This window comes from Heterocephalus glaber, unplaced genomic scaffold, assembly GCF_053883595.1.
Source record: "Heterocephalus glaber isolate CG9 unplaced genomic scaffold, H.glaber_assembly_v1.0 deba00001429, whole genome shotgun sequence".
Lineage (NCBI taxonomy): Eukaryota > Metazoa > Chordata > Mammalia > Rodentia > Bathyergidae > Heterocephalus > Heterocephalus glaber.
In genome coordinates this window covers 2,187,608-2,210,099 of record NW_028258294.1, presented here as the reverse complement: position 1 = coordinate 2,210,099, position 22,492 = coordinate 2,187,608, and the positions used below count along the sequence as shown (strand labels likewise).

Genomic DNA, 22,492 nt, shown 5'->3' with positions numbered 1-22,492 from the left:
GTTTAGATCTAAAATGCCCCCCCCCATCTTGTTTTCAGAGGTGGGGCTTATGGAGAGTGATTGGACAGTGGATGTGCTATATTCATCATTGGACTGATCTATTAATGGGTTCATAGATGGGTGTGTTTTAGGAGGTGAGGCCTGATGGAAAGGTCGGTCACTAGGGTGACCCAGAAAGGTGTTTTCTAGTCTCTGGTCCTCTCCTGTTCTCTCTCTCCCCTTCCTTCTTTGTCTCCTTCCTTCCTGGCTGACATGAGTCAAACAGTTTCCCTCTGTCAGGCCCTTCTGCCATGATATTTCTGCCTTGTAGCCAGCCAACTATGTACTGAAACTTCAGAAACAGTGAGCCAAAATAAACCTCCCCTCCTTTAAATTGCAGCTGTCAGAAATTTTGTCTCTGGAACAGAAGAGTGACTAACACAGAAGATGGGGATGGGGGATGGATGAGGAGAAAAATACACTAATTCACCTGAACCCTAAGTGAAAGGTGTGGGATGCTACCTTGACTCATGTTCATTTGTTCTTTATTCATTCTTTTACTGACTAATCATTCCATACTACAACTAATTAAGAAGACTGTTTTGAGCAAGGGTCATGCAAACATGCTCAGTGGGATTTTGTACATGTATGGTATTGGGAATTGAACCCAGGGCCTTCACACTCACTGGCATCCTCAGTTCTTATTACTTCTTATTTTGAGATAAGGTCTCAATAAGTTGCCTAGACTAAGCTCAAACTCAAACACCCTGCTTTAGCCTCTCAAAGTGTTGGGATTATAGCTATAGGCCACTGATCCCAGCCTAAGTAGGACTTAAATAAAGGCCAACCAGTTAGTAAATGTGACTGGTGCAATGGAGTCTATACTGAGGGGCAGGCCTGTGGAAATAAACTCAGAAATTACAGAGAACACAAAGAACTCAGAATCATAGGGGAAGCATGATGGATGTAAGTGTGTATAAGGCATCTGACAAAACCTTCACTACAGTTGTATGTTTCTCAGTAATATATTCATGGAAGTGTGGAGAAAGTGATTGGAGGAGCAAAATTGGTTACAAAAAGGTTAAAGATATAGAATTGTTCAGTATTAAGAGATTATATGTTTTGGGTAACTCTAATATGTTTTTTTCTTTTCTTGAAAAAAATCAAAATCATCACAAAGTTTTTCAAACTTAACAAGTGCCTTGCACAAACCAGATAAGAGTGACAGGCATTTGCAATACATTATCTCATTTACATTTTATCGAATACTATAACATTATCGCCGTGTTACAGAATAGGAAATGATAGTTTAGAGAAGTTAACTAGATTGGCTAAGCATTCTCATAGTTATTATGTAAATTTATAAGTTAATTATATATACTTTCCCACTGTTATTTTACTTCTTATTTCAAAGCAATCTCTTTATTTGTAAATTAGTTGATGGAGAAAGAGATATTCATATGTCTCTCTGCCTTCCACATTTCAGGAAACTCAATGATGAAAACTGTTTTTGGTAACTTATTAATGAATTACTTGCATGAAAACAAAGTTTGAATAAAAATAAACACACTTCATCTTTGCACTGGAAGACAGGAGGAGAGGGATATAAAGTTTGAAATCACACAGTTGTTATCTAGTGCAGTGATGGCAAACCTTTCAGAGCTTTCAGTGATACAAACACCCCACTGCACCATCATTGATCTAGTGTGTCTTGCTCCAAAGTTCATGTGTTTTCTAAATCCATTGGTCTTTCTTTATAGGAATCAGAGGGAAGAATTTCCTCAGAGAGTTACTAAATAACAAACTGTATTATGGAAAATAAATGAAAGATTATGATGTGTTAGGTGGGAAGCAGAACAGCCTATTTGTTAAGAGCTTGGCTCCTCCCGTCAAATTGCTTGGCTGCAAATCCCAGTTCTATCACCCACTGAGCCGTGATATATTGCATTAGTGTTTTCAGTATGTTTTCCTTCCTGTCTCTGAGAGGAGTATCTTTTTTTACCATACTGGTGTCAGGTTGGCTATCTAACATTCCTTAGCTAATAATATGTGAGCAGGAAGATGTTTTTATTGTCTGAAGAGAAGTTGTAAGAGCCACTGTGCATCTATCCATTGGTCATGAGATGAACATCAGGTCCCCAACAGAGGCTGCTCTTCTGTCCCTGTAACAACAAGGGCTAAAGTAACAGAAAAGCCATCCAGGACATTTGTTTTGAGAAAGAAATAAATACCTGTGATTGAAAGCCATCAAAAATTTTTGGTTAGTTGATTCATTTGGTTAACTAGTATACTAGTTTTGTTACCTTGTACAACTTACTTCATCTCTTTGTGATTCAGTTTTTTCTTCTGGTAGGATTGAGTAGTTGTAATGATTAAGTACATTGGTGTAGACAAAGAATTTAGACCAAACTGTATTGGGGAAAGTTCTGCTAAAGAAAAAAGTGCCCTGATGTATAATTGTTGCCAACTTATGTAGTATGAATATTACCTCACAGTTCATTCAAAAGTATCAGCATAATGTCACTGAATGGGGAGTCAGGAGAAGGCACAATTAGTTGTAAAGGACAGGATCAGGCTCTAGCACATTGCTAATTTAGAGCGGTTCACACAGAAGCAGTCTATTAGTGCACATTAAATAGTACACAGGATTGAAGGGTTTACTTTCTAAAGATAAGTGGCTGAACAAAAAGCTTCTCAAACTTCCTTCATATTCTTAATAACCTGTATTCAGAAGACCACTCAGAGAACTTCAGCACTGAAAGTGAACTTGGAGGTAATCTAGTACACCCACTTCATCTTAATGGACGAGAGACTGGGGCATCAAGAGGCTGAGTATCTTGCTCAAAGTGAGTCAGAAGAAAGAGGAACTATGGTACCTAGTGTCTGACATACTCTTTCCCTTCCAACATGAACAATCTTTATCTAAAAAAATTGCCATGGGAATGACCAGCAAAGAAAGGAAAAAAATGAGTAATTAACTAGTGCCTCTTTGCTTATCCTGATTTCTCAGTAGGAATACTATTAATAATAAAATGTTAAACTCTGGCCACATTTACTGTCTTATGATTACAATTCTCTTTAGATCAAAACTGTCATTAGATAAAATGTTTAATAGTAAGTAGTTGCAACATATTATTTTATAAAAGTGATGATTATTTATTTAGAAGAACTCTAAATGTTACCAATCATTGAAATGTCTAAATAAGGGTAGTTATTTTGACTATTAGAATGAATACATCATCTTCTGGCATTCTCTAGTAATATCTACTTCTAAAAATATTTCAGTACACCTCCATGCAGTATACTCCCAAATTAGTGCTTTTCAGAACAATAATGCAATGTGTTCATATCTTAAAGTAAGAGTGACTCACTTTTGTAACTATTGTGGTTACTTCCTGTAACTATTGGAATGCGTCATCATGGACACTACTTCCTCCTTTTTACCCTCTACTCTTCAATTTACCCCAGAGCTATTCTTGAGAGTCAAGACTTAAGGGCAAGAATTTCATCAAATGCATATGAATACATTACAAATGCATACAAGTATGTGTATGTGAAGAGAAATATATAGATAAATGAACTCTCATTGCTTAAAATTAAGCATAAAATATAAGGAGATGAACTATACATTTATTTTATGTTTTGTCATTTGGCTTTATCAATCTGAGCCAGCAAAAACTATACAATTGGAAATAATTTGAACGTAACATCCTTTAATGCTGCCCTAGAATGGGAGGTCAGCCTTATCTTGGGTAATTCATTAGGGAAAGACTGTTAGATATTATTGGAACATCGCAATATAGAGAATACCATACTTTTAAAGTATTTGAAATCCAAATTATAGACTACCAAATAAGGGAAATATTGTACAACTCTTTTAGAATCTATTCTCCTTTGGAAAAAAACCAGCCATAATTATAGACAGTCTGTAGGTGGAAGTGCTCAAACAATCACACATTTTATGGTCACATAGAGGTAAAATGCTAAGGGATACACTTAATTTGTAAATGTTACCTTAAGATTCCACAGAATGCCTCAGACCAGAGTGCTCCTCAAATGTGACTTAGTATACTTAAGAACAAATGTGCATGCACGTGCACGCACACACACACACACAGCAGACCTTATGGGACACAGTAGGCCCCAGATACTCACTAAGTTGAATAAACCCTGATTTCTAGTAGAGAAATCAATTAGTAAGTACTCCGCACTTGGTGTAAGCATCCAAAACGTAAGGGAGAGCTGCTCTCTTCAGTTAGAACCAAGCTTAACTCAACTTTGACAGGTTTTCATGCTGAGTTTTGCTCATATTCTATTCCATGTTGAATTTTCCCTTCAAAGAGGTGTTAATTACAGAGGCAGAACGCATATTCTTGCATTAAAATTGTAGATGCATCGATAGTCTCCTGGCCTATGGAATGAAAATTTAGGGTTGGCCTAAGAAACCGTATTTTTAACAAGCATCCTAGGAATTCTAACTCAATTTAATTTTTGTTAACTTGAGATAGGGGGTGGGTATTTTGGATACAGGCAGATAAAAGAAGACTTATAAGGTACTGTATTTTACTTGACAGTTTAACTTGTTTCCTTTTTTGTTCTTGAGCATTTAAACTTTATAAGGATGAAATATATAGTGATTTGGGGGCTTTTACTAATTCAGAGTAAGTAGCCTGGTATTCTGATAGAACTGCATGCATTAGGAAGGTACTACTCTCACAGAGCTTGCTGTGTACATTAGCACTATGTTGTTGCTCTATTTCAAGTGGGATTTGAGTTCAGTACCCAGGTAGAAAGTCTTTTGCAATTACCCTTTCATGGTAATGCTACAGGGCTGATTTCCTAAATAAATTGGGTGACTTGGAGTCAGGCTTCTGGAGAGATGTGTGTGAGATCTCCAGTTATACTGCTTTCTAACCTACCTTCTATCACCTCTGTTTGAACTCCACCTCTGGCTGATTGATTTGTGTGACTTGGGTAATAATATTACCCTTAAGGCCTCAGTTTCCTCCACTAGACAAATTGCATCCAATAATATGTATCTCTCAGGCTAACACATGAGATAAGCTATGTAAGGAAAGAGCAGCTGCCCTGTCCTGGGCCATGTGACAGGAATGTGCTCTTCTCCCTGTCTGCCTAGTCTTCAGGGTTTAATAGTCCCATTTTATAGAAAAAGAAACCAACTCAGATAATGTAAATGGCTTAGCCAAAGCCCCACCCACCCACCCAGCATCAGAGCCCCATTCCAAACACAGAAGTCTTGCTTTCTCTCCACTACCCATCTGTAAGGCATGATGCCAGGCACCCAGGTGGCACTCAGAGTACTAGATTTACCCACTTCCTGCCCTATACACTTCTTATCCCATATTTTTAAAATCTCCAATAAGCGATTCTGCAGCTGTGCCAGCCACATGCTGATATTGTGGAGTCTTTTTGCAACTGACAAGTCTCAGTTTAAAAGGGAACACCAACAACAAACAATAAAGCATCCACCTGTCTTGTTATTCATACTTGCAGCACAACATAAACACTTCTGGGGCTTCTGGAAGTCTGAAAGACATCAAGGTGGGAAGAGAGAGACACTTCAAATGTTCTTGTGAGATAAAACCTTGGCTCTGAGGCCACTTATCCCAGGAGGCAGTGAGTAGGCTCCTTGACCCAGAAGTTAAGGGCGGAAGGCACTGGGAAAACGAAGCGGATCCCCCCAGAACCCGGGTCTCCGCGGCGGGCACCTTTCCCGCCCCTCCCCCGCACGCGGTCGCCAGTGGGCGGGAGGACGCTCGGTGCCGGGCTCCGCTCAGGCCTCTCCTTCAGGGGACCTCGGCCTCGGAAGCCGTCCCACTCGGATGGCAGTAGCGATGAGGGCCCAGTGTGGTCTTGGGGTGACCTGAGGTTGGGACTCCTCGGGGCCCCGAGCGCCCGGGGCTGGGCCGGGCCGGCTAGCGCCGCGCTGCCCCTCTCTCGGCCCCTCCCTCCCTCCCTTCCTCCCACCCCACTCGCCCGGCCAGCGCTCCCCACGGTGACTCCGGGTTGCAGCAAGCCACTGGCTTTTTACCAAATCGGGAGCTGCAGTGTATTTTTTTCTCCCCCTCCCCTCGGAGGAAATAATTTCAGCCCCCTTCAGCTCGCATGACAATCTTGTGTGACTGGGGCGTGTAGGCGGGCACATCCTTTTACATGCTAATACTGCCCCACCTCCTTTCAACCCTCCTCTAAGCGCCTCACTTCCTTTTATTTTTATTTATTTTTATGTTTTAATTTTTTGAAAGATTTACCTCCCCCCACCTCACCATAGTGGGGAAAACCTTCTTGGTCCGTCCCTGCCCCCACGCCTGGTTCCCCAGGGAAGGGAGACCCCGAGACGCCCGTACTTGCCCAAGCGTTGCTTTCACCTGGGCTCCGGGATGGCTGCGCCAGGCGCAGGGGGCAGCGCTCTCGGCGGCCGCTTGTTCTAGGCTATCGCTCCATGTGCAGCTGGGCGAGAGCCGTGTTCGCGTCCCCCAGCGAGCTGCCACTGCCGCAGCCCGAAAGGAATGTCCCCCGTTGTTAAGGACCCTGACTGTTTTACACCAATGATTTGCCACTGCAAAGTTGCTTGCACCAACAACACTTTGTCGTTGATGTTTGGATGCAAGGTAGGACAAGGGGTTCGTGTCTTTTTATTGCATGCTGCCTCTCTCGGGGGGAGCGAACCATTCCTTTTGTTCTTTATTTCTGTGTCTGCTTGTCAGGAGAGTGACTGAAGCTACGACTGCTCGGCCCTAGCCTAGAGCCGGTTGGGTTTGGGAGCCAGGAGAGCCCAATGATTTTCCAGCGTGCTTTGCTGGGTTGATAAATCGGTGGTGACAGGACCCTGTCTCTAACGTACAGAGGCTCCAGGAGCAGATACGCCTTGGAAAAGGGGCGCCTTACTTGGCTCTTTGCTTGGGATCTAGTTACATTTAGCTAGGGACTGGGCTGCTGGCCGCTGCCCTGGAAGCTCTTTAACTCCATAGATTACCACCACCTGGAGCCAGCCCTGAGCAGGAGTCCTAGGGTGGTAGATGAGCTCCGGATGAAACTGAACACATCAGTTTGCAATTTAGCACATTTAAAGATTCGGGGCTTTATTGTAATTTTAGGCAGAAAATCTGGAACAGAACTCATATTGCCCCCAATTGTGTGACTGCTCCTGAGCTTAAAAAATCCGCATGAAATCAGCAAACTGAAATTTTATCAAAAAGTGGCACAGTTCTCAGTGAAGTTTGTAGCACATAACTGTTCTACCCTGGAGTTTTGGAAAAGTGATTAGTGTTCCCAAGGAAATGAGGTTTGAGGGTTTTTGAAGCAGGTTATATCAGTCATTGTTCCTTGTTAGTAGAGCTTTATGTTGGACCTGAAAATGCACTTCCTGGAAAAGATGCCCAGAACTTGCTGTTTGAAGCCTTAACTCATGAATGAATTGTCTCTCCTGTACTTCTTATTATGCAAAGCTGCTGGGTTCTTTCAGCCTGTTTATATAAAACACTCCTATGGCAAATATGTGACCCTTTAAGGAGGGAGATAGGGAGTGAGATCACTTCATGTGAAATAACTGAAAATTCACTTCTACAAGTGAAGAAAAATCACACAATCTCCATGGACCTGGAAGGTGATACCAGAGACTGAACTGGAAAGCTGGCAAGCACCTTTGTCAGTAAAGTTAATGAATCACACAAATTCAACTTCATGGCTAGTGTTCATAGTAGGTATAGGCTTAGAAAACTTGTGAGGATTATCTTATACTGGCTGTGCCTAGAGGGTTTTCTTTTATTTAGATCCTCAGGTTTTCTTCTAGAGGAGAATAGTATGGATGAGATGATTTCTGAGACCCCTCCAGTTACAACATCCTTGAACAATATCTTTTATAAAAGAATTTAATGGTAAAGTGATTGACAAATATTTGTGGATCAGTTTTTAAAAATATTACTCATATTAAAGAGTAGTTAAATTCTTCTTTTAAAACCCCAAAGAGGTCTTAGAATTGTTGAAGTTTTGTTTTTCGTTGTTTGTGTGTGTGTGTGTGTGTGTGTGTGTGTATCATTATAAGGAAGACACATGTGAATGAACAGCACCAGTAACTAACCAGTGAGGGCCTGTTTCCTCGCAACTTGCTACCCCTGCCTAATACTTTTATCCACTCCATGCTCTTCTAATTGCACTTAGAGCAGCATCTTAGCAATGGCTACTGTTTAAAATCCATTCTCATGAGCTTATGAGAATTGCTTTGGAGTGCTAAATGCTTATTAACAAAGGTGAATTATTTGTCAGGGGAAATTAAACACAAGTTAATAATCAAATAAGATTAGCCTTTGGTGTAGAGAATGTTATTGAATGTGCATTTAACTCTTCAAGCTTATTTTAAAAGTTTCTTTTATGCTGTCATATTTTCCCCTGTTTTTCAAACCTTATTGAGAGAAATTGACAATATTCTAAACATAAATTTTTTTTGGAAGCACGCTGATTGCATTACCTTAACTTCCTTTGATTTTTCTTTCATTTTCATATGCTGGTTTAACAATTTGCTTTTTGAGAGAGACTCATGTCAATAGTGTGAAACACCTAAATGAGCTCTGTGGGTTAACAATGCTCTTTGGAAAGTAAATTAATTCTATGAAAATAGATTATACTTTTAAAGGGGCTATCCCATTCCATTTGCCAAGTATTTGAACATGATAATTTGAAAAATCTCTATATACTGGTATGAGTAATGTATTATAACCATACTTCCCAGATGGTCAATTATGGATTGGTTAATACAATGCTCCCACCTTAGATGTGACAGGTACTAAAACTTTCTACCTTTGCTTTTCTCTAGTGAAGTTCTTCCACACCATGTGAGAGACAATGACAGAATGTAATGTGGAAAACATACCTATCAGACAGGCTCAGATTTAAAAACTGGATTTCACACATATAGGTATATGATTTCACTAAGTCTCAGTTTCCTCACAGTAAAGTCACCACGGTAATGATTACTGTGTTACATATTACTATGTCATAATGAGGGGCAAAATTTAAGTGAGATATGTGCACTGTTTGAGACAGTAGGTATGTATTCATCAAGTGATTAGTGCTTTTCTCCAGGGTGTCCTTTTTTTTTTTTTTCTTTTTCTTGGGCCAAACTTGCTCTGCAGAGCCAGTTTCTCCCTCACTCTACAATTTTTTTTTCTGTATTGGGGATCAAACTCAGGACCTTGTGCTTGGTGAGCCAGGTGTGGTGCCACTGAGCTAAAACCCTGGCCTCCAAGTAATTGGTGCTTTTATATGGCCTTGATTATTTTATAGCTCCACTAAGAGGGAAGTTGGGGGGGGTTATGACTTCTAAGAAGAACCTCTTTCACTGCAAAAATAGTTCTTTTGATTTTGTCCATCTTTGCTATGAACTTAATCATTATCCTCAAAGTTATAGTTCTTTACGAGGCTATTTCTACAATGTGTGAGAACTATGTATATATTGACAGCACATTCACAAGTACAATATGTTTATAAAAGTTAATTAAAAAGTGATATCCCATTCAATAATAAATATTTACTGAGCACACAAATGCTAGATACTACAGGTATGGCTATAAACAGGGTTTATCTTTTATGGTTTAAAAGCCAAATGACTATACTGTTTGCAGTATTGATTTAAAGAAAAATATATAATAATGATTCCAGTTGAATCTGAGCAATAAAAGTGGAATTTAAATAATTATCTTTAAAAATTTGTGGAGAACATAGTCAGTGACTAATTACTATAACGATAGAGTGTGTCTGTTCCAGGCTGGGTCCCAGGTACTGTGAGATAGATTATGAACATAAGCATGGGGCAGGCCTTTCAGGAATTCCAGGTCTGTTGAAGCAGTAACTACACTGCCTTCCATAAAGTGCAGAATACTCACAACAACCCGACCATAAATTCTCATGAGATTCTAAAATACTATTGCTCCAAAGAATTTTTCCATTTTATTAATCCTTCTTTTCCCCCAGTCCATTGCTATTGCCATACAACATTGCTTATAGGAATGGACTTTCTTTGGAAAAGGAGAATTTTTAAAAGGCTTGTTTTTTCTTCATAATAACTTATGTGTCATTCTCAGAAAATAACTTACCTTCACTTAACTCTGGTTTGCTCCACCAGCAAAGATCAGATTCTGAATGTTAATTCCAAGGCCTGGCTTGCTATGTTATTTCTTTTTCCTCTATCTTGTTCATAGCTGAATCTCAAAGGTCAGCAGTCCTTGTGTCCCCCTCCATCTTCATACTCCCCATTTCCCATCACCAGTGTTTCTACATCAAAAACACACAAAGCAGGTAAAATATTTGTGATTTTTCCTAATAGTCCAAAAGTACTTTTGTAAACTAATGTTCTCTACAGTTTGTTTTCTTTATTAAGAGGAGGATGTAATTTAAAAATAGTTCATGTTAAAAATGAGCAAAGAATTTGAACAGACATTTCTCCAGAGAAGACATGAAAACATACTTAACATTATTAATAATTATCAATTATCAGGGAAATGCAAATCAAAATCACAATGAGATACCACCTCATATATGTTAGGATGGCTACTGCCAAAAAAACCAAGAGGTATCAAGTATTGGTTAGGATATAGAAAAAAAGGGAACCACTGAACACTGGATATAAGAATATAAATTACTGCAGACCTTGTGCAAAACAGTATGGAAGTTGCTTAAACTATTAAAAATAGAACAATCATATTTCCCAGTGATCACCTTCTGGAAATAGCTCCAGATAAAATGAAATCAGCACCACATATAGCTATGTGCATATGTTAATTGCGCATTATTCACAATAGCCAATACATGGAATAAACCTAAGCATCTGTAAACAGGTAAACGGATAAAGAAATATATATCATGTACTTGTATTTAGATGCTCTTAAACATACACAGGATAACTGTAAGATAATGGATATGTTAGCTAGCTTGACTAAAGTAACAATTTCATTATGTGAAAGTGTAAAAATTATGTTGTATGCCTTAAATACAACAATAAATATACAACAAAAATATGGTTCAAACTTTAGGAAATCTCTTTACTTCAATACTTATTTGTTAATATAGCAACTCAAACCATTATTCCCTTAGGCTAAAACATTTTCTTTCAATGTCCTCTTTAATGTATTAAGGTAGAGAAAAGTTCTTGAAGATTTTGTGAAATCCTGTAGCCTATTTTTTTCCAGTAAATATTTGGACATTTCATAAACTGTAATTTTCCTCAAAGGAGAGGAATAATGTAGTGGAAAGCAACTTCTCTTTCTTCTCTTAGGCGACTCTCCCAAAAGAGAAATTAGGGAGAGGAAGATGGAGGTTAAAAATGGAAGAAAGGGAAAAAAAGAGGGAATTGAAAGGAAAAAGAGCCTAAATCTAGGAACTAAAAAGTAAAGAGAGGAGGAGGAGAATTCGATGTGATTAAACACCACAGTATATCTTAGATGCTTTACAACTGGTCTTTTTTCTGTTTCCATAGTTACCTGGCAAACAGAGACAAGAGTGAGAGAAGAAGAGAAATGTGGGAAAGGAGAAGGGGGGGAGGATGAGGACCTAGGCAATGGGTTGTGTGTTCATTCCCGACCTCCAGAGGGTGCTCTTGCACCCACCCACCCCAGCTGAGGGACTGTCAGCACCTCGCTGGTGGACAGTTCCCTCCACCTCTGACTTTTTCTGCCTCTCCAAGACTTCCTTTCTGCCCAAGACGTGGTTTTGTTCATTTGCTTATTTTGATGAGGCCAGTTTTATTATAAGTGATGCTCCCAGAAAATTCATCAATTGATATAACACTATGTACATTTTTGTCATTGGTACTGTTTTAGTCTAAGTATTTTAAATATTGCAAAATTTGACTACTTTGATGTGTTCTGTGTTTTTATTTTATAATAATAAATGTTTATTGAAATAAATTGGAAAAAACAAAATTCAAAGTGACAAAAAGAAAGAACTTACAGCCTCAGAAGACTAGAGATAAAGATTGTTAATATGTTAGTGAATATATTCATTGTTTCTTAGCACTATATTGTTTTTGTTGGTCTGTACATAGCTTATTTTATTTTATTTTATTTTATTTTATTGGTACTGGGGATTGAACTCGGGTCCTTGCTCTTGCACAGCAGGTGGCAAAACCACTAAGGTAAATCCCCAGCCCCACATAGCTTATTTTAAAAACGTAGTTCTGATTCAGTTGGGTTTATATTTAGATATTTTTCACCTATATTAAGATTTGTGAACATAGTTTAATAGGTGTATAATAGCAACCCATATCTTTGGATATTCTGTCTTCCATCCCTTCCCCCCAATTTAATACTACTAAAATGAAATAAATATCTCGGGGAACAAGTTTTTTCTGAATTTGAATTTTTTAAATTTTGATACATTATAATAAGTACGATTACAAAGTCAGATATTTTGAAAGTTTAAGATGCTTGATGATGGGTATTTCTACCTTTAATTTAAAGATGTCTATATAAATTTGTGCTGTCATAAGTTACTTTATATGTCATAACATTCTTCAGCTTTAAGTAATTTCTCTCTATGACTTTAAAAGAAGCAACCTAGTTTATTCTTCTTTAAATAGAATTAAAACATTTTTAGATTTTACATTAATAAGAGTCTCATATCTTATTATTTATTGGTGTATTTTGTTTCTTTTTCTTTCTTTTTCTTGGGTACGAGGGATCAAACTCAGACCTTGTGCTTGTGAGCCAGGCACTGGAACCACTGAGCTAAATCCCTGGCCCTGTATTGGTGTATTTTGAATACCTCATATTCCAAAAATCCAAATATTCAAAATAGATATGTTAAAATGCTATTCACATTAGCCAGCACACACACACTCACTGGCTATCATTTGTCAATACTGTTCTACATTTGCTTTACAAAGGGGACCTCAAATAATGCTCATAATGACTTGATAAGGCCATAATCATTATCTCAATGTTACAAGTAGGGAAACTGAGTTACAAAGGGGTTAACTAACATTATAAAGTCATATAACTCCTGATTAACAGAACCAAAATTTGAACCTAAGCAGTTCAGGTCTAGAGTTCTCACTCATTTCCAGAATATCTATAGTACTATAATACTCTTTTCAAGCAGCAGATTCCTTCCTAAAAGTGCCTTTAAGCTGTTAAGTCAATTTGCAAAAATTTAATCTACACACATCTTTCTGGGAACACACATGAATGTGAATGCAAGGCACAGTCAGAAGATTCAGTTTTATTGTATAAACTGTTTCTTCTAAGTGGAGTTTCATCCAATGCCCCATTTTTCATAACATTCATGCTCTCATTTTCCACACTAAGTTACTAAATCATGTAGAGAGAAGATGCTTTACTCAAGGTCATACAGCAAGTCTAAGAGTTATAGCTGTAACCAGGACTTTTAATTTCTAACTCAGTGTTATTCTTTCTGTGTCATGACCTCTAACTATGAACTAGAAGTTCTGGGAATTGAGGTGAGGAAGGAGAAACTGACATGATTCATCTTTAAGAAGGAAGAAAAATAACACCCTACTTGCAAGGCAGTTGTAAGAATTAAGTGAGATATTACATATAAAATATTAAGCACAATGCTTACTATGTAGTAAATATACAATATGTTTTCTTCTATTTTACTAAAGCTACTTTTCATATTGTTGAATAAAGATTGTCAGAATAGGGTTCAGTCAAGTATATGAAATTCATCCATCAGTAAATGAGTCATATTGCAACCTACCAACACATCATTAAAGTGTTTTAATCCAACAGAAGGGAGAAGCTAACAGTTTATATAATTCACCACCCTCCTCTCCAAAAAATCCTAGATTAAACCTGACCCAGAAAGAGAAAATGAAAAATGAGCTGATAAGTAAAACAGGTGCTGCATGTCCTAAACAAGTAGCTGTAAGGGTTTGTTTTGTCTTTGACAAAGAATTCTTGCCAGTTCAAGGTCTTTTAAAAATTTTACTGTTAATGGAAAATTTGAGAGGGAAAGACGTAAATATTCACAGATTAGGAGATAAATAATCATGCTGCTATTAAAATATGTTCATGAAAAAGGAATCTTGAGTCATGAAATTCAGCATCCTAAAAATCTTACATTGTATAGACCCTTTTTCCTTATGTTTATCCAGGTAATGTTCCAAAGTCTATATGATGAAATCACCCCAATCTCTTCTGAATTATATTACCCCTGGACTCTTATGGGACTTAACACTTAGTACTTGCGCCATATGCCACAGTTCTATCTGTATCAGTTCTATTATATTATTCAGTTATTTATTTCTCTATTTGCATATTTAAACTGTGAGCTACTTAGGGGGAAAAGACCATATTATATTCTTTAAAATAGTGTCTAATGATCCTATAAGTAGAATTGTGCCTGTCACACAAAAGGCAGTCAATAAATATTTAAGTAAACTAGTGAATGATACAGGACTTGTCAATATTTACTGAATGAATGAAAAACCAAATGATGTATATGTTGCTATTGTTCATTTGCCATTTTCCTTAACAGTTCACCTTTGAGAACCTCTTGTGTGGTCAAACTTCCCAGAGATCATGGTCTCTAAAATATAGACTAAGCATTATTCAATATGTTAATCATGTGTGGTTTGTTAATTTTATGTGTCAACTAGGCCAGACATTTGATCAAATATTACTCTAGATTTATCTTCCAGGTTGTTTCTGGATGAGATTAAAATTTTAATTGTAGACTAATAAAGGAAACTACCATCCCTAACTTAGGCAGAACTTATTCAACCAAATGAGGACCTGAATAGGTGAGAAAGGCTAAGCAAACTCTTCCTGCTTGATTGCTTCAGTTGGGGCCTTTGGGCTTAAAGTGAACATGGCTCTTCATGTTTGAAACTTGTATCATCACCTTTCCAGTTTCTCAGATCTTTGCGCAGGGACTGGAACTGAATATTGCCTCTCTTGGGTATCCAGCTTGCTGAGTGCAGATCTTAGAATTTAGCCTGTATTATCATGGGGACCAATTCATAGGTATGCATATATACACACGTGTATATGTATGTACACATAGTTACATGTTTTACATATGCTTTCATTACTGGTTCTGTTTCTCTGGAGAACCACGACCAATAAAAGTGATTTCTGGGATGAGATGCCTAGACACAGAATCACTAGGAAGTCACTCTCATGCAGTAAGATGTAGAGAAGCTAATATATCCTAAATACAATTGAACTGCCATGCAACGGGAGAAATGTTGCAATTAAGTTTATTTACCCTTAAATTCATGGATTTACTTCTTTTTAAATTATGAATGATACTTTAAGCTGTAACACATTAGAAAATATTGAAATATACTTTAATGACTTTTTAAAGTCTGTACTTAACATATTTAGATGTTCTTGTGATAGCACATTATACATTGTAGTGATGATGAGCATACATTAATAATTTTTCTTAAACACATTTAAATGCTTACCTGGAGGCCTTATAAATAACATATTTTCAAATATCAATTTGTAGGTATTCTCATATAAAATGTTATATTGATGGTATTCGATTGTATTGCCCTTATTAAAGTTTTGTCCAATGGTTTAAATCATTTTATTTGATGAGGGAATACAATGAAATCAGTCAAATTTTAAAAAATGATTATCTGATCCATCTTAGCTGCCTTAACATTCATATTAGAGATTAAAATAGACAGGGATTAATGATATCACTGCATCAAATAACGATATAATCAAATACTGATTAATAATGCCACTGTCATAAGGTTTCACATAATATGGTCACTAATACCATGCTAGTTGGCTTATTATCTAATAGTACCTAACTTTAATTTTCCCCTTGGAGCCATGTCTTCAACTATCTTCATAGTTTTTGGCAAAAATTTCCAATTAGAGAAATGTAGGTACACTTGCCCAGTAATTAATTTCTAGCCCTCTCTGGAGCACATCTGTCATATTTATCATGCAGTGGGCACTCAGTTGTAATAATCAAACACAGTACTATGTAGTGCTGGCCTCGGGACACTTTTTTCAACTTTTGGTTGAGGAGTCACTGCTAAGAAATGCAAATGGTAGAAACAACTGGCACAGCAGATTGGACTCTTACTTGGTCATCACCACGCAGAAAGTTGTATTCCATGGACTTTATGTAAATTTGCCTACAGACTACTCAGAATGCCACCATTTAGGAACACATTGATTACTGTGCAATACTGTCTCTTCATATGTATAGCTAAAGAGGATCCACAAAATAGTTCCTATTTTAAAAGTCATATCATATTTGAATAGGTCAGAATCCCTTCTACAAACAGAGAGAGAACAAAAGAATGAATGACAGCTTTAGGAATAGTTTGAAAGGCTTTTGGGAAGTGTCTGAAATTAATCTGGGTATTCTTCATCCTTATACTAGGTCAGAAAGGAAAAAGAGTTTGGCTTTGAACTCAAATCTACTATTAATCTTTGTGGACCAACACTTTTTTGAAATTGTTAAAAGGAGCTATCTGAAACAATGGCATAAAGTAGAAGGTGTAACTTCTTCTTGGATAGAACTGAAAAGGGAGAAAAGGAGAGATGGGGGGGGGCGTATTAGATCATACTCTATTCTATCCTACCATTTGGACTAAGCAGAGACTCTCAGAGTCTGAAGCCTGAGTGTACTCTTAGGCAAACAAACACAGAAGTAGAAACCAAGCCCTAATGTTAGAGATTGGTATTAAAATGTGTTGTGTAACTGAGCCATTAACTTCCTGATTTTGAAGAAGCTCTTTCACCTGAGTTTCAGTTTCCTCATTATATTGTGGAAATAAGATATATTTAGTAGGTTTATTACACCAACCAAATATGAAAGCAACAAATACAATGTCTGTCATGTAGTGTCCATTGAACAAATATTAGTTTTCTTCCTCCAGCTTTCTCAAATGCATTTATTTGTATTTATATAGTATTAAATAGCACAGAAAGTAGCTTTTCACTTTCACATGTAGGACTCACAGAGTGGGAAATAAGAGAGTTCACTGTGTTACCAGACCTGACACTAGCTTTTTTCAATTTACCTTCACTGAATAGGACAAGTGCCATCACTTTGTCGGGGAAAATTTTATATATCATCCCTGGCATTTTATTAATGTCTCATTTTTCCTATTTGAAGTAGTGGTAGTATAATTTTCTCTGCCTCTATGATTTTATCTCAGACTCTGTGATTAGATCCTCCCAGCCCTGGAGCATGCTCAGTACAAGCACCAACTAGAAATGTGTGTGCTATTGCAGCTATTATTATGAGAGGTATTGGTGCCTGAAGATATCCATATATATAACCCCTTTCCTAACATTTGCTGCCTGAGAAAATTTTGTATATCAGAAAACTGTATTTTCTTTATTTAAAAGACAAAATGGTCATCCAGAGGAAATAGTCCTTGGGATTCTATAGGCTGGCTAATTCCCAAATAAACCTTTCTTGAGTTCTGTAAAACTAAAATTTTTTCTCTCAGGGCTTGAGCCTTGTACATTATCCTTTGCTGGAGCTATTTCCCTAGCAAATTGCTATGGTTGATCTCTCAAGCTAGAGGGAAGAAAATATGTTTTATGATAAAATTGCTGATGGGTTCTTATCTACAGCAGCGTGTGGGGGGATGCTATGATCTCATTTATTGGAGAAACTGGATGCCTGTTTTGGCTGAAGGGAGAGCAGGCATCCTCCAGAGCTGAAGTTTTGAATTGTCATCTTGAAAAAATTAGGGAAAAAATTAGCTGTAAGGAAATAGGAAACTAAAGCTGTGCAAACTACACTTCCATTCTTCCAATAAAGTAGCAAATTGAATTTAGGGATTTCAGATGAAGCTGGTCAAAGGGTTTAAGAGGCTAGAAGTGGGGCTATGTATTTGCTTTTTGCCTTTTGACTTACCTCTTTTTAATAGATTTATCTAACTACCTGTAAAGAACCCACATCTTGGTCTTGATTTAGTCGTGTTTTAAAATGTCTATCACTAACTATATGTACAGCATTTTGAAATGACTTTATGTTTTGCCCCTTAATTCAACAGTTCTATGAGAAAAATGTTTTATAGGTGAAGAAATTAAAACGCATTGAGTTGAAAATTCTCTTTAGACATTCAAGCATTGCTCAATTCCTTCTCTTTCTTTCTTTCTTTCTTTCTTTCTTTCTTTCTTTCTTTCTCTCTCTCTCTTTCTTTCTTTCTTTCCTTCCTTCCTTTCTTTCTCTTCTTTCTCTTTTCTCTCTCTCCCTTTCTCTCTCTCTCCCTCTCCCTTTCCCTCTCTCCTTCCCCCTTTCCTGGTACTGAGGATTGAATCCAGGCTGTGCCTTCACACTGACCTACGTCTTCAGCCTTTATTGATTTTTATTTTGAAACAGGATCTTGTTTTGTTGTCAAGTTGTCCATCTTGGCCCCAAATTGCAACCCTCCAGCCTCAGCCTCCCAGTGTTCTGGGATTCTAGACCTGTTCCACTGTGCCTGGTTTGTCTTCTATTCTGTTACAACACTTCAGGAGTCTAGAACCTAGATATTAACGTTCTACTCTGAATCAAATCAGTTTCATGTATGCTTCCATTATCAGTTATCTATACTTAAAGTGTCAAGCCAAGAAACTCAACAAGAATTTATATGTGCAAAGATCCCTGCTGTTTCTCCTGTATGGATTTGTAGACCTAATTATCTGTGTCTGAAAAATGAAACTGTAGCTCTGTGTAAAATGGCCTAAGTGTTAGGTATTTTATTTTCTCGGGAGGCAGAGAAAAATCACTTACAGAGTTGTTCTGATTTCAGTTAGCTTTCTACCAACAACTGAATTCTAGATGTTTTCTTGTGAAACTCTATTTGCTAGGCTTGGCTAATTCTTAGATATCAACAAATTTTTATCTTTTTGTGGTTTTATTGATATGGAAGACAATTTCTAAATGTTCTGGCCCAAAAGGAAAACAGAAAATGTATTATCTTACCTCTGTACAATGAGGGTTTAATAATTTTGAATGAGCAGTTGGTATTGTTGCATATAAGTCTTTTATAAATATCTTTAGAGAAGAGATGTGTCTGGAAAATCCTGGACTTCCTTTGCAGTTGTTTGGTTAATTCGAGCTCTTTAAATTTAATTGGTGATGTTTTATTTTACTTAGTTTCTCTGTAAACCACTTTAGGAAAACTGTGCAGCAATTTATATTCTGATGTAACTAAAATTTTAGCAAACTAAGATAATGAATGGACTTAAATAGATTTGCCAAAGTTTAGTTTTTTTCTCTTTTTTTCTCTTTTTTAAATGACTGGTTGAATATCAAGGTTGCTTTCTTACTTCCTGTCTGTGGAAGCAAATTTGTCAAAATGAGTTTTTTCAATCCCAGAGTATTAGTGTGAAGGACTTGATTCTGGGCCTCATGGATGATAGTGGTTTTGCAGATCCTTATAGCCCACCACAGATGCTGTCCTATTTACTTGAATTCCATGTTAAATTGTGGTACATTTATTAAAGTATTTCAATGTGCCATTTCAGAACATTAATGAGCTTATTCACAGGGTATGTCTACAGTTGCTCACTTTCAAACAAATAATCCTGACAGACTTACAGACTGAAATCTTTCCTTTTATACAGTCTTTCTGTTCAGAACCCTAAAGTGCTATTTGTATAACTGCTCTTGGCTCTGAATCATCTAACATCTTACACTTTTATTCAATCGTTGCATACAGACATTGTTTGTTTGCAAGAATGTTATTAGTTTATCTAGCAAGTGAATAAGTTTTTATACCCTTCTATACTTGTCCAGTGCCTCATAATGGTTTGGGCTCTTTTCAAGGAAGGAGGTCAATAAAATTTTAATAGTATCCATAGTTATATTTCAGGACTAAGTGTGTGCCATCTCCTCCTGTAAGGCATCCCTGGCCATTATATCCTCTCCACTCCCATAGAGTTATGATTTTTTTTTCTATCATATTGAGCTAAATTATTACAAAGCTCCAAAAATGTGTCCGAGTACATAGGTGCTAGTGTAGATCTTGCAGCATACTAAATCCTCAATATATTGTTTATTGAATGAAACGTTTATGTAATTTTTATATTTAAGCAACCAAAACCAAGTGTTAATTTCAAAGAAGGATCTGTCCTTTTGTTAAAGCTTCCCAGGCCTTCTCTATCATGATACCCTTCATATTTCACTTTTAGAATATTTTAGATTCATATAAATTCTACTGAATTCAACTTCATGAGAATATAAGAAAAATGAGGTATTTGATAAATACCATCTGCCAAAAATTGAATACACACTTTAGGAAAAGACAAACTTATATAAATATTTTAATACTAAATTCATGAAATTAATACAAGTTACATTTGGCCTCTACAATTACAAGAGATGCTTAAAGTGGTGGTCATAAGCTTCAGGACATTTATTAGGCTGAGCTGCTGCTTGGGTAACCTTGGTCATTGAGATTGTTGCCCATGCATTTTCACTTTCTTTTCTAAGGGCCGGCAGTGTAATGGGTTTTCTGTAATATATGACATACTTTAGGGTCCCCCATACAAGGTCAACACCGTCTACTGAAAAAACATCATACTATTTTTCTTTTCCTGAAGTGTGTATACATTTTTAGTGGATCCTGTATATGAATGAATAAGTGAATCTCTCAATCCCAAAGACTGAGACCTAGAAGTTGGTTGGTATCTACTCAGTGAAGAAATTCATGGATGTATGAATGAATATAAACATAACTCCCACAGTAACCTATATTTTGTGAATTAATTTAAATCCATATTAAAGTAACATAGTTTTCTAATAGCTAGAAGGGATTTGCTTTCCTTTTTTGCTTATAAATGTTCTCTTCTCTCTGACAGCCTCAGAATCCTGCTATTGTCATGTTTTTACTTAACAGAATGTTTTCTAGTAGGAATGTAAAGAAGAGTTGATCATGCACCTTATAGGATTCAGTGTAGTTCCTGGGCTACTTGAACTTTGACATCTTAGTGCTCTCAGCTACTGGATGTATTGTAGATATGTAGCAATAAAATGGTTCAAAGAATAGACACTAGGCAAAATAAATATAAATCCTGTGTACAATAGGCTTCTCAACACCATCTTCTCCATTCCAACTGGAGTTACTAATTTCTTTGAAAGTTCTTCTGAAATAAGTCCAGTTAAAACACATTTATTTTCCATTTGTTAGCAAAACTACTTTGAATACTTCATTCCTTTTTAGAAATTGTTCTGAGCAACTAGGCAAAACTGTTAAAGACTGTTGCTAAGAGCAACCAGCGTTCTTAAATTAACAAGCTACCTCAGATCCTTTCTAGAAATGAAAACGTCCATGTGCATGCATGCTCACATGTCTACTTGAATAACAGCTGTACATATAAATGAATAAAACAGTCATTGCCTATAGATTCAGGTTAAGCAAGGTTTCTGTTTGGAAGTATTTACCAACTAGAGGGAAATGAGTATTTTGTGAAAGTAGGAAAACAAATAACTTACTTAGGAAGAGCTCTGATCAATAATATTTAAACCATTTGAATGTCAAAGTATTTCATCTTTTTAAATTATTATGCTGGTATGAGTTCTATGGTACATGTAAAAAATCTATTTGCAATGTTCAGAATGATACCTGATACATAGGAGATACTTATTTATATTTGCTGTATATATGAGGGCCTAGCTATCTAGAAAGTAGTCTCATTTTACCAATAAGGAATTGGTAGTCCAGGGGAATAAATAACATTCTATTCATTTACAAAGAGAAATTAGATAAACTGGCTTTCAAACCAAGGTCTGCCTAACTTTGAATATTATACAGTATTGTGAAGTAATTGTATTTTCTTTTAAATATTTTACAAGAATACAAAAGATTGCTAGTTGTATACTTTCATAATTGAGGAATTGTTACCTGTGACCAGTGTGTCACAGAGAAAGGGAAATGAATTTGCAATTTCAACACATAGAAAACTCAACTTCTAGCAGTTGGGAAATGGGAAACATATCTTCTTCAAGTACAGATGAAAATACTAGTGGTTTATTAGGACATGTGAAGAATTAAATGAAATTAAATGGAAATTTAATATCTGTATGTTATGTGCTAAGAAATATTCCCTGCTTTTTTTGAAAGCAAAGGAGAAAACAAAGGCAATGTGCTATCCTAGGGATTTATATATATATATATATTACATCAAAAATACATTCATATATTCATGCATGCTTACATACATATCTTATATTACTCAATACTGGTAGTACTATTTTTCAAATATATATTTTTAAGGTATAAAAGGACTAAAAATATGACTCAGGAGCTCTTATGGACCTTTCTAGTTTAAAAATCTGTTTTCATGCTCTTGTTTAAACTTGCTGAGAATATCCTTAAAATTGAAGTCTCGGATAATTTGCTTATGTTAATTGTCATCAAGTTTATTTCCCAAAACTTGTTTTTTTCTCCTAACCTCAACTCTTGAGACCCAATTTCATGTGAATGTTTTGTTAAAACTGTAATTTAGGGCATAGCATTTTGTAGAACTGAGTTTTGATCTGGGAGGGGCTCATCTCTGATGGA

General features: G+C 36.6%; 1 protein-coding gene across 25 annotated transcripts in view; it reads left to right on the top strand.

Annotated features, from left to right (window-relative positions):
- The window catches only part of Dlg2 (discs large MAGUK scaffold protein 2), a 2,046,311-nt gene that overhangs the window by 870,254 nt on the left and 1,153,565 nt on the right, over window positions 1-22,492 (top strand). For 2 of the 25 annotated variants that reach the window (XM_087212063.1, XM_021247195.2), the window contains exon 1: window positions 5,996-6,611. The exons of 21 other annotated variants lie outside the window; for them this stretch is intronic. In XM_087212063.1, the coding sequence (XP_087068189.1) occupies window positions 6,510-6,611 (102 nt within the window). In that variant the 5' untranslated portion in view covers window positions 5,996-6,509. Of the gene's footprint in view, window positions 1-5,991; window positions 6,612-22,492 lie in introns of those variants that run through there. 2 more of the 25 variants (XM_087212057.1, XM_004868254.4) reach the window with 2 other exon arrangements.